Consider the following 24515-nt stretch of genomic DNA (forward strand, 5'->3'; position numbering starts at 1 on the left):
GCACCAAATCTCCTTGAAACTCTCGAGAATGAATATTTTATTGTAGGCTCTCTTCACCCTTTTTCTAGTAAAATGGTCATGACACCAAAAATTTAATCTTTTTATTCAATAAGGTCCAATTGACCACTATAGACACCCAATTTCATCTAGACCAACAATAACAATGAAATGGATGTCTATCATCAAAGAAATGGAGCTCCCAAGCATGGAAATAACACGACAAGACATCAGGAGGCCTAAAAGCCCAAACAAGCTAGTTTTAGTAGCCTGGAACAGGCTATTGCAAAATCGGAACGGGTCGTTCCTAAACTGGAACGGGCTGTTCCAAGTCATTAAAATGGCCTACAAACTCTGTTTGGAACGACCGTTCCAGTCTAGGAAATTATGTGTTAATCTCACTTCTGGAACAGGCCGTTCTAGTTTCAGAACGGGCCACTCTAGTCACAAGATTAACACACAACGTTCAGATCCAGAGCGGGTCGTTCTGATTTTGGAATGGGCCATTCTGGAAACCCTTCTAACGCCTATAAATAGACAGCTTGGGCATAGTTCTCGGGGCTCCAAATTTCGTCCAGACTCCTTAGAGCTCAAAATTTCTCTCTTTTTTTCTCTTTCTCTCTCTTTTGTATTTCTTGAGATTTTGTGAGGCACATTGTAGTGTGAAGGGTTGCCACAAAGCACCTAAAATCATCCTATTTTGAAGATCCAATAGAGATCATTCAAGAGGTATTTCAGTTAATCTTTTTCTCTCTTTTTTATTTCTTATCTATAATAAATATTGTTATAATAGAAATAATCATGTAGACATTTTAGGGTTAATTGTATAATTTAAATTTCAGGCATGTAAATAATTATTAATAAAAAGGGGATTTAATATTTCTATTATTATCATTTATAATGCTAACTTCATCATAGGGTACCAATTAAGGGTGTTGTAGGGGTGCTTAATACCTTCCCTACACGTAACCGACCCCCGAACCCAATTCTGGTTATCAAGGCCATTATTGGAATTTTTAAAAAAATCTTTTCTTTTTCAATGTTTTGAGTAAAATATTGGTGGCGACTCCATGAACTCATTTTTCAAAACCATTAATTAAGGATTAGTTTGGTGTCCAGGCATTCCTTAATTAATGAGACTTTCAAAAGGATGTCTAAACCATTAGTCGCGAGATCGAAAATTTTTGGGTTGCGACAGATGGCGACTCCACTGGAGACATTTAAAGAGGGTCAGGCCCATATAAATGATGAAATTAGCATTATAAAATATAATAATTTAAATATTTTTCCCCTTTATTTTGTTTGTTTTATTTGTTTGGCATTAATATCTGTTTGTTTGTTTAAATTCTGCACCTATTTGAATAAAATTGTACACAATCCTTTACACACAACAATTCTCCCTACACCTGAGGGCATAAGGGTAATAAACATAGGGAGTGATTGACGTACGACCGGCCCAAGTTTGGCCTTGGAGCCTGCGAGCCTTGTCAGAAATCACACTCAAGGTGATAACCGGTTACTCTAGCTTGAAATACTGCGACAGACCTTAGAGTTTTCCAGGTGGCGGCGACAGAGATACTGGGTCCCTATAATGGGGGAACCTTGGGGGCCTTAAGACCAGTGAGATTAGAATTATCCTATACAACGCACTTTTCTTAACAGGGACCACAGACTAAGGATTTGAATACGATTGTTCGTGGGTGTATGTTGATTGAGCATGTGTGTGCATTTATTTGTATTATTTCTTCTAATAAGAATGGATCGGAATTTTAAAATAAGAAAATAGATAATAAAAAAAATAAAAAATTTATACCCCTTTGTACATTCTTAGGTCAGTATTCATTAACATCATATAGGTAGTTTCCTTTTGTAAAAAAAAAAATGAATGAAAGAAATCTCATCTTTACCATGCATCATTCCCCTTTAGATAATAGAAACATGGAAAAGATTAGGCAAAAAAAAGGAACATGCATATCATATATTTAGGATCTCCAGGGGATTTGTATCAAAGACAAGAAATCAGTGTGACCTCTGTGACATCATAAAATATTATGAAGAGGAACACCGATAACTCACCTCGCGACAAGGATGAGCCATCGAATCTTTGTTAGGAATTCCCTTTCATCATTTACATCCAAATAGTTTAATAGAAAACTATTCATTATCACTCGAAGGTGTCTCCTAAACACTCCATACTCACGAAGCTCAAGGGGAAAGAGTCATGGAATCTCTACAAGAAGGAAGTCGTGTACTTTTTATGGAGTTCATACAGCTCAAACAACAAATGACTAAGATGATCGATGCCATGACCAGAATGCAACACGACATCGACCATACTAGAGGATGTCTGAACATTCTAGAAGAAATATTGAGAGTCGTCAAAACATACAATTTTGATGGTAAAGAAGCTGCTGAAACCTACCCAACACAGGAGATCCACTCATATGCGATACCACAATACCCCCACGGTTATGGGAGAAAAAGAGAGGAGAAACTTAGTGCTACCACTCTCCCCGTCTTCCCTCGAAAGCTTAAAACAGTCTCAAAAGTAAAAAAAACTTCTGAAGAAATTCCTATGAGCTATGCAAACTTGCTTCCTCAATTATTGAGGGCCTCAATGTTGGTGAGAATCCTACCGCCAAGAAAGAAAGAACCACTATACCCATCATGGTATAGGCCTGAAGAAACTTGCGACTAGCATTCGGGAGCAGCAGGGCACTCCATCGAAGATTGTAGAGCCTTGAAGTTTCGCGTACAAAGGCATATAGACGCCGGATGGCTCAAGTTTGAGGCTAGTGTATCTAATATCGCTAAATGACCAAGATAAGTAGCAATCTTGGGATGGTCTATTAGAAAGCTGTCAAGGGGTTCTCCTTTTGAAAAAAAAAATTACTTTCTGTTCATGCTTAACTCATGACCTTCGCCCACGATCATGAGTTCAAGATAAGTGCTTTTTTTTTTACATTCATCAATAACATACGTCATTTCCATAAAACCCTTGCATCTATTCTTTTCTCTCTTATGTCACACATTAAATCCCAAAATCAATCACCATGAAAAAAAACATGACTGAAGATAATAAAATTAATCAAAACTCCAAACATCTACGACGCATTGTCTGAGTCTGAGGCAGAAAAGGAGATAACTTCCTTAAAACACACAAAGATGAGGAAGTGATCAAATGCATAACTATAATATTCTCATGGCATAAGAGGAGTCTTACACAAAAAATAATAATAACTTCAACTCATCTTTTACCGACAAAGGAAGCACAAATCTTGGTGCATGAAAGGTCTCTCGACACCCAAAGGTCGGGGCAATATCTTTCTCCTTGATGTATGGGACGGGAGTAGAAGGCACTGGTCTTCCCAAATATGGATGACAAGAAGTTTTGTCAAAGCAAAGAAGTATTATGCCTGAAAAATATCACTTGCAAAATACCACTAGGATGAAAACCCGCAAAGGGCGTCCTCAATAAAAAAATAAAAATAAATAAATCAAAAGTTCCCGCTAGGACACGTCCTAGGAAAAAATTAGGGATCTAAAAAGAAAAAAAATAGCAAGTGACAACTCTCCAAGCTAGAATCCAAAAGGTGGCTTAAATACTTCTATAAGAGGCTAAAATACAAAGACTTTGCCCAAGACTCAGACATGTAGTCCAAGATAATTAGGAGAATGATTATAATAATTATCCAAGGAAATATTTGTTTAAGAAAAAAAAAACTTAAACATTGACCTACCTCAACCACCCATTCTAAATCATCCTTTCCCGTCCTTTCTGTCTTGTCCAATCATAATGACGTATATTGTTGATGGTTGTCAAAATTGAACATGTCAACAAGAAAATAAAAATGACCCGCTGGGATGCAAAACCCGTAAAGGGCATCCTAGGCAAAAAATAGGGCAAATAAAAAGAGCAAAAATACCCACTAGGATACATCCTAGGCAAAAGTTAGGGTTTTTGAACAAAAAAAGAAAAAAAGAAAAAGAGAAAACCTCAAGGCAGTTTGATACCAAGTGGCCAATACAACAAAAGTTATGCATCAATCAGAGCAGTTTATTCGTGAGAAGGAGAAAAGGAAAGTCACCTTCTAAAAAACACTAAAATCAAAACATGCATTGCATGCATCCAACAAGCATTCCACGCACTTAGAAAACTTTCTTTATCCAATGGGAATTATTCAAAAAAATAAATAGATAAATCTTGCATAAATAAGCATTAGCATAGAAGCATCATTGCATAACATGCATATGGCACAAGTGTGCATAAAAGGGTAAAGTTCATTAAAAAAATTGAAAAAAATCCAATCCATTCCTGCTTTGCATTCTTGCATTCTTTGTGTGTGTCTATCCATCACTTGTCGGAGGAATCAAGAGGCTGAAGCACTCGTAAAAAGATCAACAGCTAGACAGTGCCTTAAGAGCCAAGATCATGTCAAAAATCCTAGCCCCAACAAGGGCATTCCATACAAGTGGTTTCATATAGCCACCAAGAAAAGAAAGACACGTCAACAACAAGACCGGATAGAACTAGAAGAGGAAGAATAATCAACAAGCATGAAGAAAGCACTAAGCTTTATTCTATCTTCGACCGAGTTATACTCCTTAACCGAATGATGGAAGATTCATGAAAATGCCAAGACCAGGAATGTTTTCCTACCAAAGCCAGGAGTGGCTTCCAAAATAATACTCATCAATAAAGATTCAGCAAATAACATCATCATGGAATAGATCCCTCCACGAATGATGACAATAAAAAACCAAAAGCAATGACATGAGAAAAAGGAAAGCTTCGTAAATGTTGAAAAAAGCTGAAGCATTTAGAAAAATAGCAAAAAAGGCAAGCTTTAAACATTAAAAAGCCGAAGCTAAAAAATGAAATTCAGAAAAAAAAACCTACCACAAACAGACGCCTGGAGAAATATCACAATACTCACATGGTAGGGGCAACACTAGAATTCTTGTCATCCATCTATCTTTGCCCACCAACACAGGGACACATCAAACCTCTCCTGCCCATCCACCTAGGGGCAGTCTTTCATCCCATAACGACAATGAGAAGACATCAAGTACAAGTACAAAGTGGGTTACCTGACCTTAGTGAAAGGGTTGCTAGATCCACAAAACTAGTACAAAGTGGGTTACCTGACCTTAGTGAAAGGGTTGCTAGATCCCCAAAACTAGAACAAAAAGGGTTACCTGACCTTAGTGAAATGGTTGCTAGATCCCCAAAACTAGTACAAAGTGGGTTACCTGACCTTAGTGAAAGGGTTGCTAGATCCCCAAAACTAGAACAAAAAAGGATACTTGACCTTAGTGAAAGGGTTGCTAGATCCCCAAAACTAGTACAAAGTGGGTTACCTAACCTTAGTGAAAGGGTTGCTAGATCCCCAAAACTAGTACAAAGAGGGTTACCTGAACTTAGTGAAAGGGTTGCTAGATCCCCAAAACTAGTAGAAAAAGGGTTACCTAACCTTAGAGTGAAAGGGTTGCTAGATCCCCAAAACTAGTACAAGATTGAAGAGGGTTACCTAACCTTAAAGTGAAACAAGCTACAAATAAAGGAACACATTATCATAAGAGAGACAATGGAGCTTCTACTCGAAGACTGAAGATCAGGTGTACAGTTTGTCAGCCTTGTTACCCAATAGAGTACGCAACTGCTCTAAAGGGTGAAGATACGAGAAAATACACCTATCCAAGGGAAATAATGCAGAAGTGCCAGTACCAAAGAGACGAAGAGAAGACCTGGATGAAATGTCTACGTCTTTACTTGCCTTTGGAAAAGCAACACATAGCTATTTCAAAGGACAAGTAAAGAGGGGCAGCTGTAGACACCCAATTTCGTACGGACCAACAATAGCAATGAAATGGACGTCTATCATCAAAGAAATGGAGCTCCCAAGCATGGAACTAACAGGACAAGACATCAAGAGGCCTAAAAGCCCAAACAAGCTGGTTTTAGTAGCCTGGAACAGGCTGTTGCAAAACCGGAACGGGCCATTCCTAAACTGGAACGGGTCGTTCCTAAACTTGAGTCTTATGTGTGGCTGAAACCTATTGCAATTTTTAAAACATTAAAACAGAGACAAAATAGAGGTGCATGTGTTCTAAATGCATGAGAAAAACAAAAGAATGAGTGCTTAAAAATTTGACCTAAAAACACTACAAAATTGTGAAGCACTAGTTACAAAATGCATGTGAACACCTCTTGTTTTGTATGAAATTTTTGCAGCAGTTTTTAGTAGCCTAAAACCGAGACTTATATGTGCTAAAAAGGCATTTGAACTCCTGATCATTAAAAGAAAAAGAAGTGAAAAATATTTTGCAAAAAGAAAAGAAAGAAAATAGCAAAAGAAAAAGCCAAAAGGAGTGAAAAACCTAGTGTAACTAGCTCTCGGTTTTGGTGAAGCTTTGCCTTAAAAATTTTCTGTCCAGCCACATATTTTGTGTCTTATTTTTGTTTCTAATCTTAGCTTTGATTTTTTAATCCTTTCTAGTGCCTTTGATAGGATATCTTTTGTGTGCTAGCTTTCTAAATTTTCCTTAATTGTTGCTTGTCATTTTTGTGGAACTCTTTCTAGTTTGTCACCTTTTACTCTACCATTTGGTGTAGCATTTCTAAATTGTTCCTTTTCAGTTTTTGTACTAATATTCCAGCATCTTAAGGTGTGTTGAGTGCCTCTTGGAAGGTGTTGAAGGCCAAGCTTAAGGATAGCCAATATTGAAGGATTTTGGTGGTGACCTAGGAGCTTGTTTCTCATTGGATTGGATTCTTGGAAATTCAAACACCTAGGAGTAACCAACATCAAGGTTGCTTCTAAAGAGGAGTGAAACACATTGTGAGGCTGCAAGCTAGGTGGCTGAATTGGAAGATAAGGAGCAACAAATATTTGAAAATTTTTGTGAACCTTAGAGACCAATTTTAGTGACGGAAATTTTTGTTACTAAACCTATTTTCCTTACAAAATCCGTCTCTAAAATTTGTCTCTAATTAGTGGCTAATTTGTTTTCTTTGAAATTAAGTGCAGCCACTAATTTCATTTGATTGTGAATTTACATTTCATTTGGTGTGAATTTACATTTCATTTGGAGTGTGAATTTGCATTTCATTTGAAGTAAATTTGCATTTCAATTTTTCTTGTAATTTTTGATTTCCCAATTTTTTGTACAAGGCCTTTATTAAGGAGTGTCTTGGAGTGCCTTTGGTGTATCTCCATCTCTCCTTAAGTGTTCTCATAGTAATTTCGTTTAGTACTAGTGAGAGTGGTCCTTGAAGGTCTTTGGTGCCTTTCAAGCTCTCACATAGGTTTAAATTGCTTTCCACGCCTAGTTTATGTTTTAAGCAATTTATGTTTTCAGCAATTTAAGTTTTCAAGCAATTTATGTTTTCTTGCCATTTATGTTTTCAAGCATTGTTTAATTGTACACTTTAGGCACTTTCTTGTTATTTTTCTTTGAAAAATATTTTTGTGAAAATTCTTTTGTGCAAGGCAAAAGTACAAGGGGGAATATGGTATTAGAACATCTTGCTCACTCTTCATCCTATGAAAAAAAAAATAATTTCATCATGTTAGCATAATTAATAAAAATATATATAAGACAAATTTCATTCTAGTTAATATAATTATTTTCGTTAGATTATTAAGATTGTTTATCTGATAGCAGCAAGCCCATTGACTCAAGCTCTAGTATAAATGAGGCTGGATCCATTAGTACCAGGCCCAAGAGGGAGTACAAGAAACCGAGCTATCTCAGTGACTTTGTCACCAAATAGGGATTGTTATTTAGTTTCTTATTTGCTGAGGTGTACTTTCTAGATATTTCCTAGTATATAGCAGCAAGCCCATTGACTCAAGCTCTAGTATAAATGAGGCTGGATCCATTAGTACCAGGCCCAAGAGGGAGTACAAGAAACCGAGCTATCTCAGTGACTTTGTCACCAAATAGGGATTGTTATTTAGTTTCTTATTTGCTGAGGTGTACTTTCTAGATATTTCCTAGTATGGAATATTTTTTTGTTATTACCAAATCATGTACAACCAATCATGTGGTGTCATGAGAACTTTATATTTAGCACAGTATGAATGAAAAAGGCAGAAAAAGTATTATCTATTCTCTCTTTTTTATTTTTCTAGGAGGTCCTTGATCCTCGAAATCAAGGCAAGTACTCATATACTATCAATTTGGTGCTTTCATTGCACTTTCCTTTTCCATGGGTGACCACAACACACGTTCCAAAACCATTGATGATGCCATCCTCAAGCTTACCCAAAACCAGTCGATTCTCACTGCCTCCAAAACAGACCTCAACACCAAGCTTGATTCCCTCCTCACACAACTAGCCAACACCACCTTCACCGCCACACCCTCTTCACCGCCATCAGATCCACCCTCCTTTACCTTCTTCAAACCCCATATGAAACTCGATGTTCCCCGTTTTGATGACCATGATGCAACCGGGTGGATTTTCAAAATCACCCAATTTTTTGAGTACCACTCCACACCTGATGAAGACCGCCTCAAAGTGGCCTCCTTCTACATGGACGGCGCCGCCTTGAGCTGGTATCAATGGATGCACAAAAATGGCATGATCAAGTCATGGAACGGTTTCATTGAGGCCCTTGAAACCCGTTTTGCCCCTTCTTACTACGAAGATCCTCGCGGCTTACTCTTTAAGCTCACTCAACGAGGATCGGTCAATAAGTACCTCACCGAGTTCGAGCGGCTTGCTAACCGTATCGTGGGTCTTCCTCCTTCATTCCTCTTGAGTTGTTTTGTTTCAGGTCTATCTCCTGACATTAAAAGAGAGGTCCTCGCCTTACAACCTCTTACTTTCAACCAAGCTGCTGCCTTGGCCAAACTACAGGAAGATAAGTTCCTGGATCAGAAACGCCTCTTCAGATCTCGTCCTTTCTCTCCTTCCCCATCTCAATCTACCACCCCACCACCACGTCCTCTTCCTCCCCTCCTCCCAACACCACCTAAAACTAACTACAAAAAGCTCACCCATGAAGAGATGTTGTCCCGTCGCGAGCGTGGCCTCTGTTACAATTGTGACGAGAAATTCCACCCCGGTCACAAATGTAAGGCACGTTTCTTTCTTTTGGTTGCAGAGGAAGATGACGATTCTACCACACCTGAACCATCCCCACTTGACCCAGACCCGGATCCATTTTTATTAGATAATGCACCTCCAGAGCTCTCTTCAGCCCAAATAAGTTTCAATGCTCTTTCGGGCCTTCCTGCCCCTGAAGCACTTCGGTTACCGGGCCTTATTGCAAAACAACACGTTTCTATTTTAGTAGATGGGGGAAGCACTCACAACTTTATTCAGACCCGTATTGCCAAATTCCTCAACTTACCTATGCAGCCCACAACCACTCTCAAGGTAATGGTTGGAAATGGCAGTGTTATTGAGTGCACCAATATTTGTCCAGCTGTCCAGCTTAGCATCCAAGGTCATATTTTTGCTGTTGACTTACACGTGCTACCCATAAGTGGTGCTGATGTGGTTCTAGGCATTCAGTGGCTTAAACCTTTGGGCGCAATTGTCACTGATTACTCCAAAATGTCCATGCGGTTTGTTCGGGATGGACAAATGATCGAACTCAAAGCCAACTCTCCTTCTGGGCCTAGTGATATTTCAGCCCAACAGCTTAAACGGATCTTTCAAACTAATTCTGGGGCTGCCTACTACCACATCCAGGTATTGCCTTCATCTCCTACTCTCCATACGACCTCCCTTACCCACCCCATTCCACTCATCTCTTCCCTTCTCCTCAAATATAAACCATTATTCCTACCACCACATTCCCTTCCACCCACCCGTTACACTGATCACCACATCCACCTCTTACCCAACTCTTCCCCCGTCAACGTACGACCTTACCGATATCCTCACTACCAGAAATGTGAGATTGAAAAGCAAATTGAAGAGATGCTGCATTCTGGTCTGATCCAACCAAGCAATAGCCCATTCTCATCCCCTGTTCTCCTTGTCAAGAAGAAGGATGGTAGTTGGCGTTTTTGTGTCGATTATCGGGCACTCAATTCCATATCGGTTAAAGACCGATTCCCACTACCCACCATTGATGAGCTCTTAGATGAATTGGGTGGTGCACAATGGTTTTCCAAGCTGGACTTACGACAGGGCTTTCACCAGATTCGTATGCACGAATCTGACATTCATAAGACAACTTTTCGTACTCACTTGGGGCACTATGAGTACAGGGTCATGCCTTTCGGCCTTTGCAACGCACCCTCCACATTTCAGGCTACCATGAACGAATTGCTCAAGCCTTACCTACGCAAATTCATTATCGTTTTCTTTGACGATATCCTGGTTTATAGCCCTTCCTTGGATGATCACTTAACTCACTTGGATTTAACCTTTAAAACACTTCTTGCAGGTCAGTTTTTTTTGAAGGATTCCAAGTGTCTCTTTGCCCAACAGCAGCTTGAATATTTGGGTCACATTGTGTCCTCTAGAGGCGTGGCAGTAGATATCTCTAAGGTCCAAGCCATGGTGGATTGGCCAACCCCAACTTCTGTTAAGTCACTAAGGGGATTTCTGGGCTTGACAGGGTTTTACCAGAGATTTATCAAGGGTTATGCATCCATTGCCTCTCCTCTTACTACATTACTTAAGAAGGATTCCTTTTGTTGGTCCCCTCCAGCCCAACTTGCATTCGAGCATCTTAAGAAGGCCATGACTGAGGCCCCGGTCCTTGCCCTTCCCAATTTCAACTTGCCTTTTCAGCTTGAAACAGATGCTTCGGGTACTGCTATGGGTGCAGTTTTAATGCAAGAAGGTCACCCAATTGCTTTCTACAGTAAGCCTTTTTGCCCCAAGCTCCTTCGATCATCCACTTATGTCCGCGAATTGCATGCCATCACCTCTGCTGTTAAGAAATGGCGGCAGTATCTCTTGGGACACACTTTTGTCATCTTGACTGATCACCGCAGTCTTAAGGCGCTCATGTCTCAAGTTATACAAACACCTGAGCAGCAAATCTATTTGTCCAAGCTTCTGGGATATGACTACACTATCCAATACAAAGCTGGGAAACAAAACGTAGTCGCCGACGCTCTCTCACGACCTGCAGAACATACAGAAGGCAGCTATTTTATCCTCTCTATGCCAAGATTACTTTTCTTGGATCAGCTCCGTAAGTCTCTTCAAGAGAGTCAAGCTTTTGTTTCCTTATTGGCCGCTGTTCGCTCCAATCCCTCCGATTACCCTTGTTACAACATTCACAATGGGTTCCTTTTATTCAATGGCAAGTTCTGGTTGAATGTTGATAATCCACTCATCCTTCTTCTTTTGGAAGAATTCCATAAAACTCCACTGGGAGGTCACATGGGTGTATCCAAAACCTTGGCGAAGGTACATGGCAATTTCTATTGGAAGGATATGCGTGCATCAGTTCACAAATATGTCTCTCAGTGTGGTACTTGCCAACAAACTAAATATGAGACTCTGAAACCTGCTGGCTTGCTGCAGCCACTTCCACTTCCTAATGACACTTGGGAGGACCTTTCACTTGACTTCATCACAGGGCTTCCTCCGTCTTCGGGGCAGACGGTTATTCTAGTTGTGGTTGATCGCTTTTCAAAGGGGGCTCATTTCGGAACGCTACCAACCCACTTCACTGCTTACAAAGTGGCCCAATTGTTCCTTGATATGGTTTGTAAACACCATGGCATGCCTCGCAGCATCGTCTCAGATAGGGACCCCGATTTTCATTAGTAAATTCTGGCGTGAATTGTTTCGTTTGAGCGGTACGAAGCTGCGCATGAGCACTTCTTATCATCCTGAAACCGACGGGCAAACTGAAGTTCTGAATCGTACGCTGGAGCAGTACCTGCGTTCGTTTGTCCATGCTCAACCTTCTCAATGGGGCAGGTTTATTTCACTGGCTGAATGGTCGTATAACACCTCCACTCACTCTGCAACTGGAATGTCCCCTTTTCACGTTACTTTTGGCAAGCCTCCACCCTCCATTCCTTTTTACTTGACAGGTTCTTCTGCAATTGAGGCTGTTGATTCTCTCCTCACTGCACGACAGGATCTCCTCTCTATGCTGCGCAAGAAACTTGAGAAGGCACAACAGAATATGAAAATCATTGCTAATCGTAAGCGTCGTGACCTTGAATTTCAGGTTGGTGATTGGGTTTATCTCCGCTTACGACCCTATCGGCAGCGATCACTTTCTGCTGCTACTAGCCCCAAGCTTTCCAAGCGATACTATGGGCCCTTTCAGGTTGAGGCTCGCATTGGACCAGTGGCGTATCGTTTGTCTCTTCCCCCAAACTCAAAGATACACCCCGTTTTTCATTGCTCGCTGCTGAAACTTCACAAGGGACCCTTGCCTTCGACCCCTGACCCGCTCCCTCCTCTTGCTCAAGATCACATGCCTATCATTGAGCCATTGGCAATCCTTGACACCAAAATGGATGCCTCTACTGATCCCCCTACCAGGCTTGTTTTGGTTCAGTGGGCAGGATTGTCTCCAGAGGATACTTCTTGGGAACACTGGGATACACTCCTCTCTGATTATCACCTTGAGGACAAGGTGCTTTCCGCAGCTGTGGGTATTGATAGCAGCAAGCCCATTGACTCAAGCTCTAGTATAAATGAGGCTGGATCCATTAGTACCAGGCCCAAGAGGGAGTACAAGAAACCGAGCTATCTCAGTGACTTTGTCACCAAATAGGGATTGTTATTTAGTTTCTTATTTGCTGAGGTGTACTTTCTAGATATTTCCTAGTATATAGCAGCAAGCCCATTGACTCAAGCTCTAGTATAAATGAGGCTGGATCCATTAGTACCAGGCCCAAGAGGGAGTACAAGAAACCGAGCTATCTCAGTGACTTTGTCACCAAATAGGGATTGTTATTTAGTTTCTTATTTGCTGAGGTGTACTTTCTAGATATTTCCTAGTATGGAATATTTTTCTGTTATTACCAAATCATGTACAACCAATCATGTGGTGTCATGAGAACTTTATATTCAGCACAGTATGAATGAAAAAGGCAGAAAAAGTATTATCTATTCTCTCTCTTTTATTTTTCTAGGAGGTCCTTGATCCTCGAAATCAAGGCAAGTACTCATATACTATCATTATCATAGAAACTAACTCTGGGGGAATATAGTCTTCCTTCAGTTGAATGAATGCAAGCATTACAGTTTTTAATAATGTGTTGACATTTTCTTTTGTTGTTGCTAGATTAGCCTTAAAACTATTAATTTATTTTTTTAATTAGAATTTTCACCAGATTTATTAAATAACTAGATCCTACATCATAATATCTTGTGTTAGACTTAAAGGCAATACTATGAAGCCCTCCTTAATTTTCCTAAGCAACGTACACATCTACAATGATCTTTCCCCCAAAACTTTAGCAAGTGCATCACTAGATGAAATTATTGTAGAATTTTCGAATTGACTCATTTCTTGTGCAATCTTCTCCTGCAAGAGAAAAAAGAAAACAAGTTCTAAATATAAGCATCTCACCTTTCCAAACAAACATTTACAAACATGCATGAAATACCGATAATATGGACCATCAATATTCAATAATAGGGGAAATTGTAAAGAAAAAAAAACATCACAAGAAAATAATATATAGACTAACTAAATTCTCTGTAATGACAAAAGTTCAAAGAGATATTGGTGTACTATTAAGTCCCTATAAATTATCCCAACAAATCTTGCTATCTCATTAATATAGGATCCATCTTTTTTTTTTTTTTTTTTCTTGTGAGCTTGTACAGTTCACCTTGACCGACGGAGTGTCCAAGCTCTACTTTCTAAAATACATATTATTCATGTAAAAATGTGAGTTTTTTTTAAAAGAATATGAACATAAAATAAAACAGAACAACAGTTTATAGCATGTTCAAATACAACAATTGAGGGTTTGACATTGAATTCTGGCAAGATATATAGCTCTTTAGCAAGGGAGGAAGACGAGGGTAGTAGTAAGGTAATTATAGAACCTACAAATAATAGCTGAAGGTGGTGCCATTTATATAGGGGTAGGGTGTGACATAAAATGTGAAAAGTTAGTTAGGCTACATTGGAGTTTATTAAGATATTCCATATATAAGGCGTGGCGAAATTGTATCAAATTTGGGAAGTTTGAGGTAATCGAGTTTGGTGAGTATTGAACGACGTCTCAAATAGGGGCTTGATGCCTATTGATGTGAGAAAACCGCAAGCTTATTATTAGTATTTAGTTAAATTAAACAAATGAGAATGAATGTTTGGAGACAAGTTAAGAATAAATCTAAAAATAAATTTGAGAAAGAATGAAATTAAGGTGATTAAAGTAATTAATTATAAAAGAAATTTCTAGAATTAAGGATTGACTCAAGGAGTCCTCATATATTTAAATATCATTTTATTTTGTATTTATTTGTTGTCTTTGAAAGTGAATTAATCTAAGGTATTTTTCTTTTCCTCTCAAGATTCAAAGGTGTATCTAATTAAATTGTCTGATGATAATTATATTCAATTAAACATATTAAGTTCTATGTTAATTTAGTTAACCCTTAGAGGATTACATCTACTTTGATAGTTTAAATCTTAAGTCTAATTCTTAAGGTTCTAATATAATAAGATTAAAAAAAAATATGCATCTTTTTTTTTTTTTTGGGTTTAAATGAAATTTTCAAAACAAAATGCATATTAATTTGGATAAGATGAAGCTAAAATGATTTTTTGTATCATTTTTAAAAGAAAAAATAATGATTTTTTAATTTAGATTTTAGTTTTTGAAAATTACATTCCTTCTACATTTGATAGTATTTAGTGTCATTTTGTGAGAAATTATTTTATAATTTAAAATGTAAATTATATATTCATTTAGTTTTTCTTTAATTTATACTAACTTTTGCCATGTCCATGACTGATTATCTTTGACTAAGTAATATCCAGTTTTCTTAATCATACTAGATTAGCACTCCACTCCACATCAATCATATGCACATAGAAAAGATGCTAAACATTAAAGAAAAAGAGAAAATAAAAAGTGGTGAGACCAAATCAAAATCCACCAACAAAGAGTAATATAAGAAGGGAAACAACCAATAAGATAAAGAGTCAACATATTAGCATATAAACAACAGTCACTCTGCTAAAGATAATTAATCAAACATAAACTTCATCATTGGAAAGGATGAATTATTAGAATTCCCCTTTCTACGAATTCTAAGGGGGCTTTTCCATATAGGCTCTATTATGAGGTCTTGGAGTCAATTTTATCTTGAGCTTTTGCGTTTTAGGCTTTTGAGAAGATTGAGCCACCTCATTCCAAGCAAAATCACTTTCAATAAGAACTCTAAAACCTGTTGAACTGATGGAGGAAATTCGGACAAATCCTGATATTCTAGGGGAAAGATGAAATCTGATCAGATTCATAACCAGAATCGGCATATGCAGTTTTTTGTACACCAAAGGCTTGAGATCTTGTAGTTTTGACAGCAGCAACAGGGGCAGTTTCAACAGGCATTTCCTGCTGCACTTCAAATTCAGAAATGCTCTCAAGAGGAGACATTCCTTCAAAACTCGTGACATTATCCTTTAGTTGAATCAAATCCAATTCTTTAGCAACTTCTAACTCTGAATCAGCCATCAAAGGATCATGATCTGACTGCTGATCAACCAATTTTTGCTTATCAACAGAAGCAGCTGCTTGTTCCACACAAAAAGCAAGTGCTGGATCATCACCGTGTGAATTTACTACACCGACAGCAACAACTATGAGTTCAGTTGCACCAACTGCCACATTCACCGAGTCTGTCCCATTTCACAAGGGTCCAGCAGCAGAATTATGTAAAGCTGCATCAACACCAGGTTTAAAGCCTGCAACCATAATTGAAGCTAATTCAGAAATCCGATCCGTAGCAGGACCACCAAAATCAGCCACTTCTGGATTGATTGGACCAGCGTCAACAGTTGAAACTAATTCAGCCGTAGCAGCAGCACCAATATCAGCCACTCCTGGATTGACTTGATTATTAGCCTTTGCAGTTGGTTCATGGGCTGACAGCAAGGCACCAAGGTCCTTTACACCTTGGTCTAAACCAGGAACCAAAACTGGCAGAATTAACATCACCTGAAACAATTGCTGCATCAGGCATTCTGGGACCAGATTATCAACAATCACAACTGCACCAAGATTACCACTCCGGTTCTGTTTCAAGAACAACAGCAGACTTAAATTTTCTACCAGGTTCCCTAGCTTAAAATCAGAAACCGACTTCCCAAAGATTCTTTCTCGAGGCTGCAGTAACACAAAAAAAAAATGCTATTTAGTGGGGGTTATTTTACGGAGGTTTTAAAAACCCCCTCAAATTAACATGAGTTGCGGCGTCTTGGGGGAATGCTCAAAATTGTAACAATAATGGCGGTTTTTATCATTTTTTGAGGAGGTTTATGCCCTCCCAAATTCAGAGACAATTTTACCCGAAAATTTTTCACCATTTTCCCCCCAATTTATTTTTCACCAATTCCCTCCAATTTTGTCTACATTTCCCCGCGAACACCCTTCCTCGTCTCCCAACCCTTCCCCACCTCTCCCCACACCCTCGAAGAAAGCGAAAAATCTCCCCTCGAAGAACAGCTCTGTCGCGATGGGTCTTTGCCATCGCCTCCACCGCCGCCTTCGACGCTGTGTACGCGCCGTACCCAGGCTTCAGTGCTGCCACCAGCGACGTCATCAGCAGGTTGATCCGCCCCCCGCCGCCACGCTTCAAGCAGTTGGCCGCCTCCCTCGCGCAGGCGAATCGCCTCGCGCGTTCACCGCGAAGATGCGGTCGAAGGACTCGACGGTGGTGTCAGCAACGGAGGGGTAGGCGCCGTCGTTGATGCCGGCGGAGTTGACGAGGATGTGGAGCGGCGAGTCGAAGGCGCGTTGGGCTGAGTCGAAGAGGGACTTGACCTGGGCCACTACGGCGCGCGGCGTGGCGGAGTTGGCGTTGATTTGGGCCGCGACGGAGTGGGTTTGGGAATGGAGAAGCCTGCAGCAACTAAGGTCAAGGAAGCATTATCCAAGGAAGCATTGTTTTGATAAGAATAGGAACTGGCGCAGATGGGTATCCCCCTATTTTGAATTAGTCTAGGGTTTAATGTTTTAAACCATAAAAGGATTCTTCCTCGCTACAGAATGTGGTTATTGTGTAGAAAAAATCTAATGGTACTATTCATGAAATTATGATGTTTATTAATCAAGCGTTTTGCTATTAGTTTCACTGCCACATGTCGGTCTAATTGTATTTTGCTTGTATGTTTATGTAGAGCCTAATATCTGCTGAACATTGAATACGATTGTGTCATTTAGCCTGCAAAAGTTCAGATTTTGTAATGGTTGATCCATGGGAGGTAAAACAGCTTTTCCATCTGCTAGATTGCACATGTATTTTTTTTTCTCTTGCATGTGTTAAAGTTTCATTATCCAAAGATTTGAATTTGAGAAACAGTGCTTTGATGTCATGTGCGTTGCAAGAAATATTTGGCTCTTTGGCTAACCTGATTTCTTAATATTTTGCATTTTTACCTGGCTATAAACTGTTATAGGCAAATCAGAGCACATATCAACGGACCTTAACTGTTCTCTCCAGAGTCCACAATTCTGTTTGTGAGACAGGGTTGGTATCTAGAGGTATGCACGACAAATAAGCCTAGTTTTAATGCTAATCCCTACTGCTTATATACTTTTTAAAAATGTGGTGCTAATTGCTAAGGATTTGGTGTTACTTGTTAGGAATACTTTGCTACTAAAATGATTAATGAATTAATTTTAATGTTTGGTTATGTTTTCCTTTCTCTGATATTAGGTGCTCAATTGACTCTAGTATTTTGTGAAATTTCTTAGTGCTATATGGATGTATAATTAGATGGGCAATTTGGTTCTGTATAGTGATAAAGCTTTCAAAAGTGATCTATCATGTTTCATAAATGTTCAGCGATTTAAATTTGACTTAGTCTAAATGGAGCATTAATAGTTCCCTTCATTATGTAAAAATGTCTGCTAGGCTTTCATTTCTTACTACACTTGTTTCGGTCAATGTTGTAACAATAGAATAACTTGCTTTTGTATTGATTAGTGTAGAATCTCTCAAGGTCATGCTTCTCTATGGTTCTGATCTTCTTCATTCTTTTGGCATTCCTGGATTCTGGATTCCTGACCAAGTACTTATTGAAAGTGCAATTTATTTACTTATCTGTGAACAACCACGAGTGTGTAGCTGCTGACAATGACGTGCTTGAGAATGTGTTCTTATTACTTATCTGTGAAAGTGCAATTTATTTACTTATCTATCGGCACAGTAGATATTAACTTGTTAGGTTATTTATTAACCTTAAAATTTAGAAGCCAGGTTATACTTGTGCACTTGCTACTAACATGAGGGGGGAATATGACTAATGTATGAACTATTTAAATAGTTCTCTCTATTTATTACAATTATAATGTATTTTTTGTTATTATAATTAACAGAACATTTTTATGTATTGAAATATTGATGAACCTTGGTCCGGAGCTGAAACACCTAACCTAGGTTTTGGTTTAGCTTTTAAAATTTCAGGAATGATAAAGGTCAAGTTGGTTTGAGTTTAAGCCTAAGGCCAAAAAATTAGGACCATGAACATTGTGTCAATATTAGTCACTATTTCCAAATCTGTCAAAAATAAAATTGAGTGGTCATTAATTATTGTTTGGATCCTATGGAATTTTCTCTAATGGCATGTCTTTATTGCTTTAATGTGTTGACCTGGTTCCTATTCCTAATATTCTATTATTCTTTTTGAATTGTAATATCATAAATTAATTCCATTGCTTTATTTAATCCTGTTAAACATTCCAATCTTCATTTAAATTTGGTAATCCTTGTATTAATACTCTTTCTTTTCTACTCGCTAAATTACAGATGCATTGATTGGTATTAAGGATTTATTCATCAGATATCCAGAAGAACAAAGGTTGAACAAGTATACTGCTATAGAAAAACTTCGTGAGCGCATTTGTGATGATGATAAAGTGGTCCGAAAATCATTATATGATCTTTTTAAAGTAGTGATTTTACCTGGCTGTAAAGAGGTAATTTTCATTTTGTTGACTTGAATCACTTTTCTCACACATTGGGATGATGCTCCATTATCATTTAGAAGCAATCCATCACTGACTCACGGTCCAAACTTGTTTCTAGGATTATGACCTGGTTAAATCTTATGTGTCAAAGATCCAAGAGATGGAAGGTGAATTGCAGCGTTTGGAAAATTCAAATGCGAAATCTAGACATTTTGTTGACTGGGTTGATTCGGATGATAGCGGATTCTAGTCAAAGAATGCTTTATTTGCATGTGATAATGAGTACTCTTCTGATTGTGATGCCAAAGTGGACATAATAGGTAGAATTTTGGCAGTTGTTTTGATGAATTATTGTATGATGTATCCTTGATTTGATTGTTAACCCTTGTGGTTGATGTTAATAATATTATTTCTGAAAATTTTGTTATAGTCGAGACAATTGAAATATAAATAGTTATTTTTTTATTGAAATATAAATTAAATAGTGAGAATTCTTAATCTTTCTTAATATGAAAACCCATACTTAATGAGCTATAATCAAATTCTCCTCAATTATATTAATTTGTCTGAAAGATTTTTCTTTATGTATTTAGTTTAAGCTTCTGAAATAATTAGTTTATGGAGCTTTAATAATTTAGTGGTTAGGACTTTAATCTTGAACAACTTTAATAATTTATTTGACATTTTGTTGTCTATATTATGGGTTTCTATTGATAGTTTGTATTCCCATTAATTTCTTTTTTTTCTTATAAAAAAGTTAATATTATCCAATGGAATTTGGATTATATTATGAGTACCTCCTTATTTTTTTGTATACAGGTTAAATGTAATTTAGATTAAAAAAATAAAATATATTGTGAAATATAAAAAAAAAACATCATTCAAATTGAGGAGGTCAAAAACCCCCGCTAAACAAAATGTCGCAGAATGGAAAAGGTAGCGGAGGTTGGTAAAAATCGCCGTATAATGCTAGTGGTGAACTTAACTGCGGCGTTTTTATAAAACGCCATTACTTATTTTGAGGGGGGCGAAAACCGCCGCAATATGAAAATAAAAACCGCCGCAAAATGACGAATTTCTTGTAGTGTAAATTTAGAAAAGGTTCTAGGATTGCTGCCAGCTTCTCCGTCAGCATGAATAAATCTACAATTGAAAACTATAGCAACCTAGGTTATCATGGGATGATAAAAATAGATTGAAAAATAGGGAGTCGCCACCACCAATATTTATTTTTACAGAAAAATGTTAGAAAACCCATAAAATAAAATATAAAAAAAATAGTCTACAAAATCAGATTTTGAATTTGGGAGTTGATTATATGTAAGGAAGGTATTAATACTTTACAAGATCCATCATAAACACGATTACCACTAATTAATTAAGCAAACTATTACAACTTTTTTAAAAATATTTATCTCATCATAGATTAATCAAAATTGACTATAACAACCAAATGTATTTTATTTAACAAGTGCATTTATGATGGCAAATCCAAGTGAAGAGGATTGATGTTCTTCACTCCTTGAATTGCACGACTTCTTGATCACTTCCTTAAGGAGGTTAGATGAAGATCCAACCATGGAGATGAAGATGAAAATGAAAGAAGAAATCAACCAGAAGCACTAATGCCAAGTGAGTAAAGGATTACTCACAAAAGTAGACCTAGTTCCTAGAACAGTTCTAAGAACTATTCGGCCAAGTGACTTTGAGAGGAGAGAAAGCTGAAACAATTTTCAAAATAATTCTCTATAATGTTCAAAGTGAATACAAAATGAGTGAAGTATGAATTATATAGGACCGGATCAAGCTAGCTAGTGGCACCAACTTAAGCAAGCAATTTAGGCACCAGGATTTGAATTTCAAATGGAATTTGAAATTCAAATTTTGTATCACCCATGTGCTAATCTGTGAGTGATGCTTCTAGACCTCATCTAGGTTTAATTTAGAGTGTATTTGGATTGAATTTGGGCACACATGTTCAGTACCAACAATGGTTAAACCATGTGACCCAAATTCAAGTCAAATGACTCCTAAATTAAACTTAGATTAAGCCTAATAGTCCTATTATTGAATTCCTTTATATTCCTAATCTAATGGCCTAAATATAATGGCCAATCAAATATAATGGAAAGGAAAAATTACAAGGATTAAAATGAGCTCAATATTGGGTACCAAAAGCCCAAAGGCGTATGGAGCCCAAAACTAGGCCCTATAAGCCTAAAGCCCAAAATACCTATACTAGTGGCCCATATACAAGACCAAACAATATGAAATCCTACACTACGAAGAATACAATAAAAGGTGGTCATTCATGCAAAACCCATGTGAAGAGTACCCTAGGCCCATTAAGCCCATTGGCCTACTAAGCTCTGAAGTAGTCAAATCTTCAAGTAGCCTCCTAGCCATAGCTCTAGTGGTTGGACCTTTGGTCCATGCTCCTCCATCATCCCCTCCCTATTAAGAAGGATTCTTCCTCGAATCTAAAGACTCATCCTCATCATCACTAGCCCCTACAAAAGGTTTTAAATCACTAACATTAAAAGTAAGGCCAACACCATAATCAGAGGGTAAATCAAGCCTATAAGCGTTATCATTGATACGTTGTAAGACTTGAAAGGGTCCATCTCCTCGGGGACTAAGTTTTGACTTCCTTTGTTGGGAAAAACGTTCTTTTCTAAGGTGAAGCCAAACCCAATCACCTTCCTCGAAGATCATGTTTCTTTTTCCTTTGTTATTAGCCTTGGCATATCTCTCATTTTGTTGTTGTATATGAGATTTAATCCTTTCATGTAATTTTTTAACAAAATCAGCTCTTAAAGCCCCTTCCTTATGAATAAAATGGACAACATTAGGTAGGGGTATCAAGTCCATAGGAGTCAAAGGATTAAAGCCATACATAGCCTCAAAAGGAGGAATATTGGTAGTCTTATGAACTACCTTATTGTAGGAAAATTCAATGTGTGGAAGATACTCATCCCAAGATTTGTGATTACCCTTCAAGACAGCTCTAAGCATAATGGATAGAGACCTATTAACTACCTCAGTTTGATCATCAATCTGAGGATGGCAAATAGTAGAAAAAAGGAGTTTAGTTCCTAGTCTTGACAATAAGACACGCCAAAAATGGCTTAGGAACTTAGTGTCTCTATCGGACACTATGGACATAGGGAGTCCATGAAGCTTAACCACATCCTTAAAGAAGAGTTTAGCAATGTTGCTTGCATCATCTACTTTGTGGTATGGAATAAAATGGGCCATTTTGCTAAAACGGTCCACTACCACAAAAATAGAATCCATGTCACTTTAGGTCCTAGGTAACCTTAGCACAAAGTCCATGCTAATATCTACCCAAGGGGATGAAGCAACAGGCAAAGGTGTATAAGTTCCATGAGGCATAACCTTAGACTTAGCTTATAAACAAGCTAAGCATCTAAGACAATGCCTTTGGACTTCCTTTCACATATGGGGCCAAAAGAATTTTTCTTTAAGCAAATTTAGAGTTTTATCAACTCCAAAATGCCCCATTATAGCCCACCTTCATGACTTTCTTTTATCAATAGTTTTCTCATGGATCCTTGGGGTATGCATAGCTTTCCCTCTTTATACAAATACCCCTCATCCATGTAAAACCCATTGAAGGATTTTTGTTGACAATTTGCATAAATACTAGCAAAATTTAAGTCTTTCTCATACATTTCCTTAATATTATCTAATCCAAGAATTTGATTTCCCAAAGACACAAGCAAAGTGTGTCTTCTTGATAAGGCATCAACCACAACATTAGCTTTCTTGAATTTAATAATATATGGAAATTGTTCAAGAAATTCTAACCATTTTACATGTATTTTATTTAACTTACCTTGGCCTCTTAAATACATTAGTCACTCATGATCACTATGTATCACAAACTCTTTGGACACTAGATAGTGTTCCCAAGTTTGTAAGGCCCTAACCAATGCATACAACTCTTTATCATAGGTAGGGTAATTGAGGGAGGCACCTTTTAGTTTTTCACTAAAATATGAAATGGGGTGTCTTTCTTGCAATAACACAAGCCCTATACCAATTCCAGATGCATCACACTCTAGCTCAAAAGTCTTTTCAAAATTAGGTAGAGCTAGCATGGGTGCATTTATAAGTTGGTCTTTCAAGAGTTGAAAAGCTTGATCATGTTTATTACCCCAATCAAAAGGCACATCTTTTTTAACAAGTTCATTCAAGGGTGAAGCAATGGGAGAGAAGTTAGGCACAAATCTTCTATAAAAACTTGCAAGCCCATGAAAACTCCTAACTTCACTAACATTCCTTGGTTTTGGCCACTCTTGAATGGCCTTGATTTTCTCGGGGTCAACTCGAACCCCTTCTTTGCTAACAATGGATCCTAGGAAAACCACATGGTCCATACAAAAAGTACATTTTCAATATTAGCAAACAACTGGTTTTGCCTAAGAATCATCAAAACTTCTCTAAGATGTCCTAAATGATCATCTTGAGACCTACTATAGATTAAAATATCATCAAAATAAACAACCACAAACTTCCCTATACACTCTCTCAATACATGATTCATAAGCCTCATGAATGTACTTGGTGCATTAGTTAAGCCAAAAGGCATAACCAACCACTCATACAATCCAAACTTAATCTTAAAAGCAGTTTTTCACTCATCACGCTCTTTGGTTCTTATTTGGTGATAACCGCTTTTAAGATCTATTTTGGAAAATATATTAGCACCATACAATTCATCAAGTATACCATCAAGTCTAGGGATTGGGTGCCTGTACTTGATTTTTATGTTGTTAATGGCCTTACAATCACAACACATTCTCCATTTTCCATCTTTCTTAGGGACTAACAACACAGGTACAACACAGGAACTCAAACTCTTTTGCACCCAACCCTTATCCAATAATTCTTGAACTTGGTTCTCTATTTCCTTGGTTTCTTGAGGATTTGTCCTATAAGCAGGCCTATTTGGTAGGTTTGCCCCAGGCACAAAATTAATTTGATGTTATATACCCCTAAAAGGTGGAAGGCCCTTTGGACCCTCACTAGGGAATACATCATCAAATTCTTTTAAAAGTTGTGTGACCCCAAGTGGTAACGAACTAGGTTCAAGGTTTAAATTATTGTAGACACCCAATTTCGTCCGGGGGCACACAAACAAGGAAATGGACACTACAAAAAAATATATATTTAACTGGGGTTTTTTAATGGGGGTTATTCTAACCCTCGGGAATATAAGTAAGTAACTGGGGTTTCAATAACCCCCGTTAAGTATTATTAAGTTACAGGGGTTAAAATTTAAAACCGTTGGTATATTTTAATAATATATATATTTTTTTTATCTTTCTAATGATAATTATTTTTTTTTTCATTTCCCTCTCACTTATTTTTGGTTTCCCTCTCTCATGAACTAA

The 24515-nt window shown here is 37.8% G+C and overlaps 1 protein-coding gene and 1 pseudogene across 2 annotated transcripts; one reads left to right on the top strand and one right to left on the bottom strand.

The window, feature by feature from the left end:
- Positions 1 to 15076: 15076 nt before the first annotated feature.
- Positions 15077 to 17052, bottom strand: LOC109794492 (NADPH-dependent aldehyde reductase-like protein, chloroplastic pseudogene; annotated as a pseudogene).
- On the top strand, positions 16486 to 19514 carry LOC145952679 (uncharacterized). Of its 2 annotated transcripts, none has more exons than XM_083065571.1 (5): positions 16486 to 17202; positions 17304 to 17387; positions 17583 to 17667; positions 18935 to 19104; positions 19214 to 19514. In XM_083065571.1, the coding sequence occupies exons 2-5, from the start codon at positions 17370 to 17372 to the stop codon at positions 19343 to 19345; spliced, it is 405 nt and encodes a 134-aa protein (XP_082921697.1). In that variant the 5' UTR covers positions 16486 to 17202; positions 17304 to 17369; the 3' UTR covers positions 19346 to 19514. The 2 variants fall into 2 exon arrangements, with proteins under 2 accessions (XP_082921697.1, XP_082921698.1); XM_083065572.1 differs by having other exon boundaries at positions 16486 to 17101.
- The last annotated feature ends 5001 nt before the right edge of the window (positions 19515 to 24515 follow it).

The sequence above is a fragment of the Cajanus cajan genome, chromosome 10 (genome assembly GCF_000230855.2).
Source record: "Cajanus cajan strain Asha chromosome 10, NIPB_CcT2T_4, whole genome shotgun sequence".
Lineage (NCBI taxonomy): Eukaryota > Viridiplantae > Streptophyta > Magnoliopsida > Fabales > Fabaceae > Cajanus > Cajanus cajan.

Coding starts and splice junctions, on each gene's coding strand:
- LOC145952679 (XM_083065571.1), top strand. Junction 17,668..18,934: donor GACAGGGTTGGTATCTAGAG/GTATGCACGACA, acceptor GCTAAATTACAG/ATGCATTGATTGGTATTAAG. Junction 19,105..19,213: donor TTTTACCTGGCTGTAAAGAG/GTAATTTTCATT, acceptor ACTTGTTTCTAG/GATTATGACCTGGTTAAATC.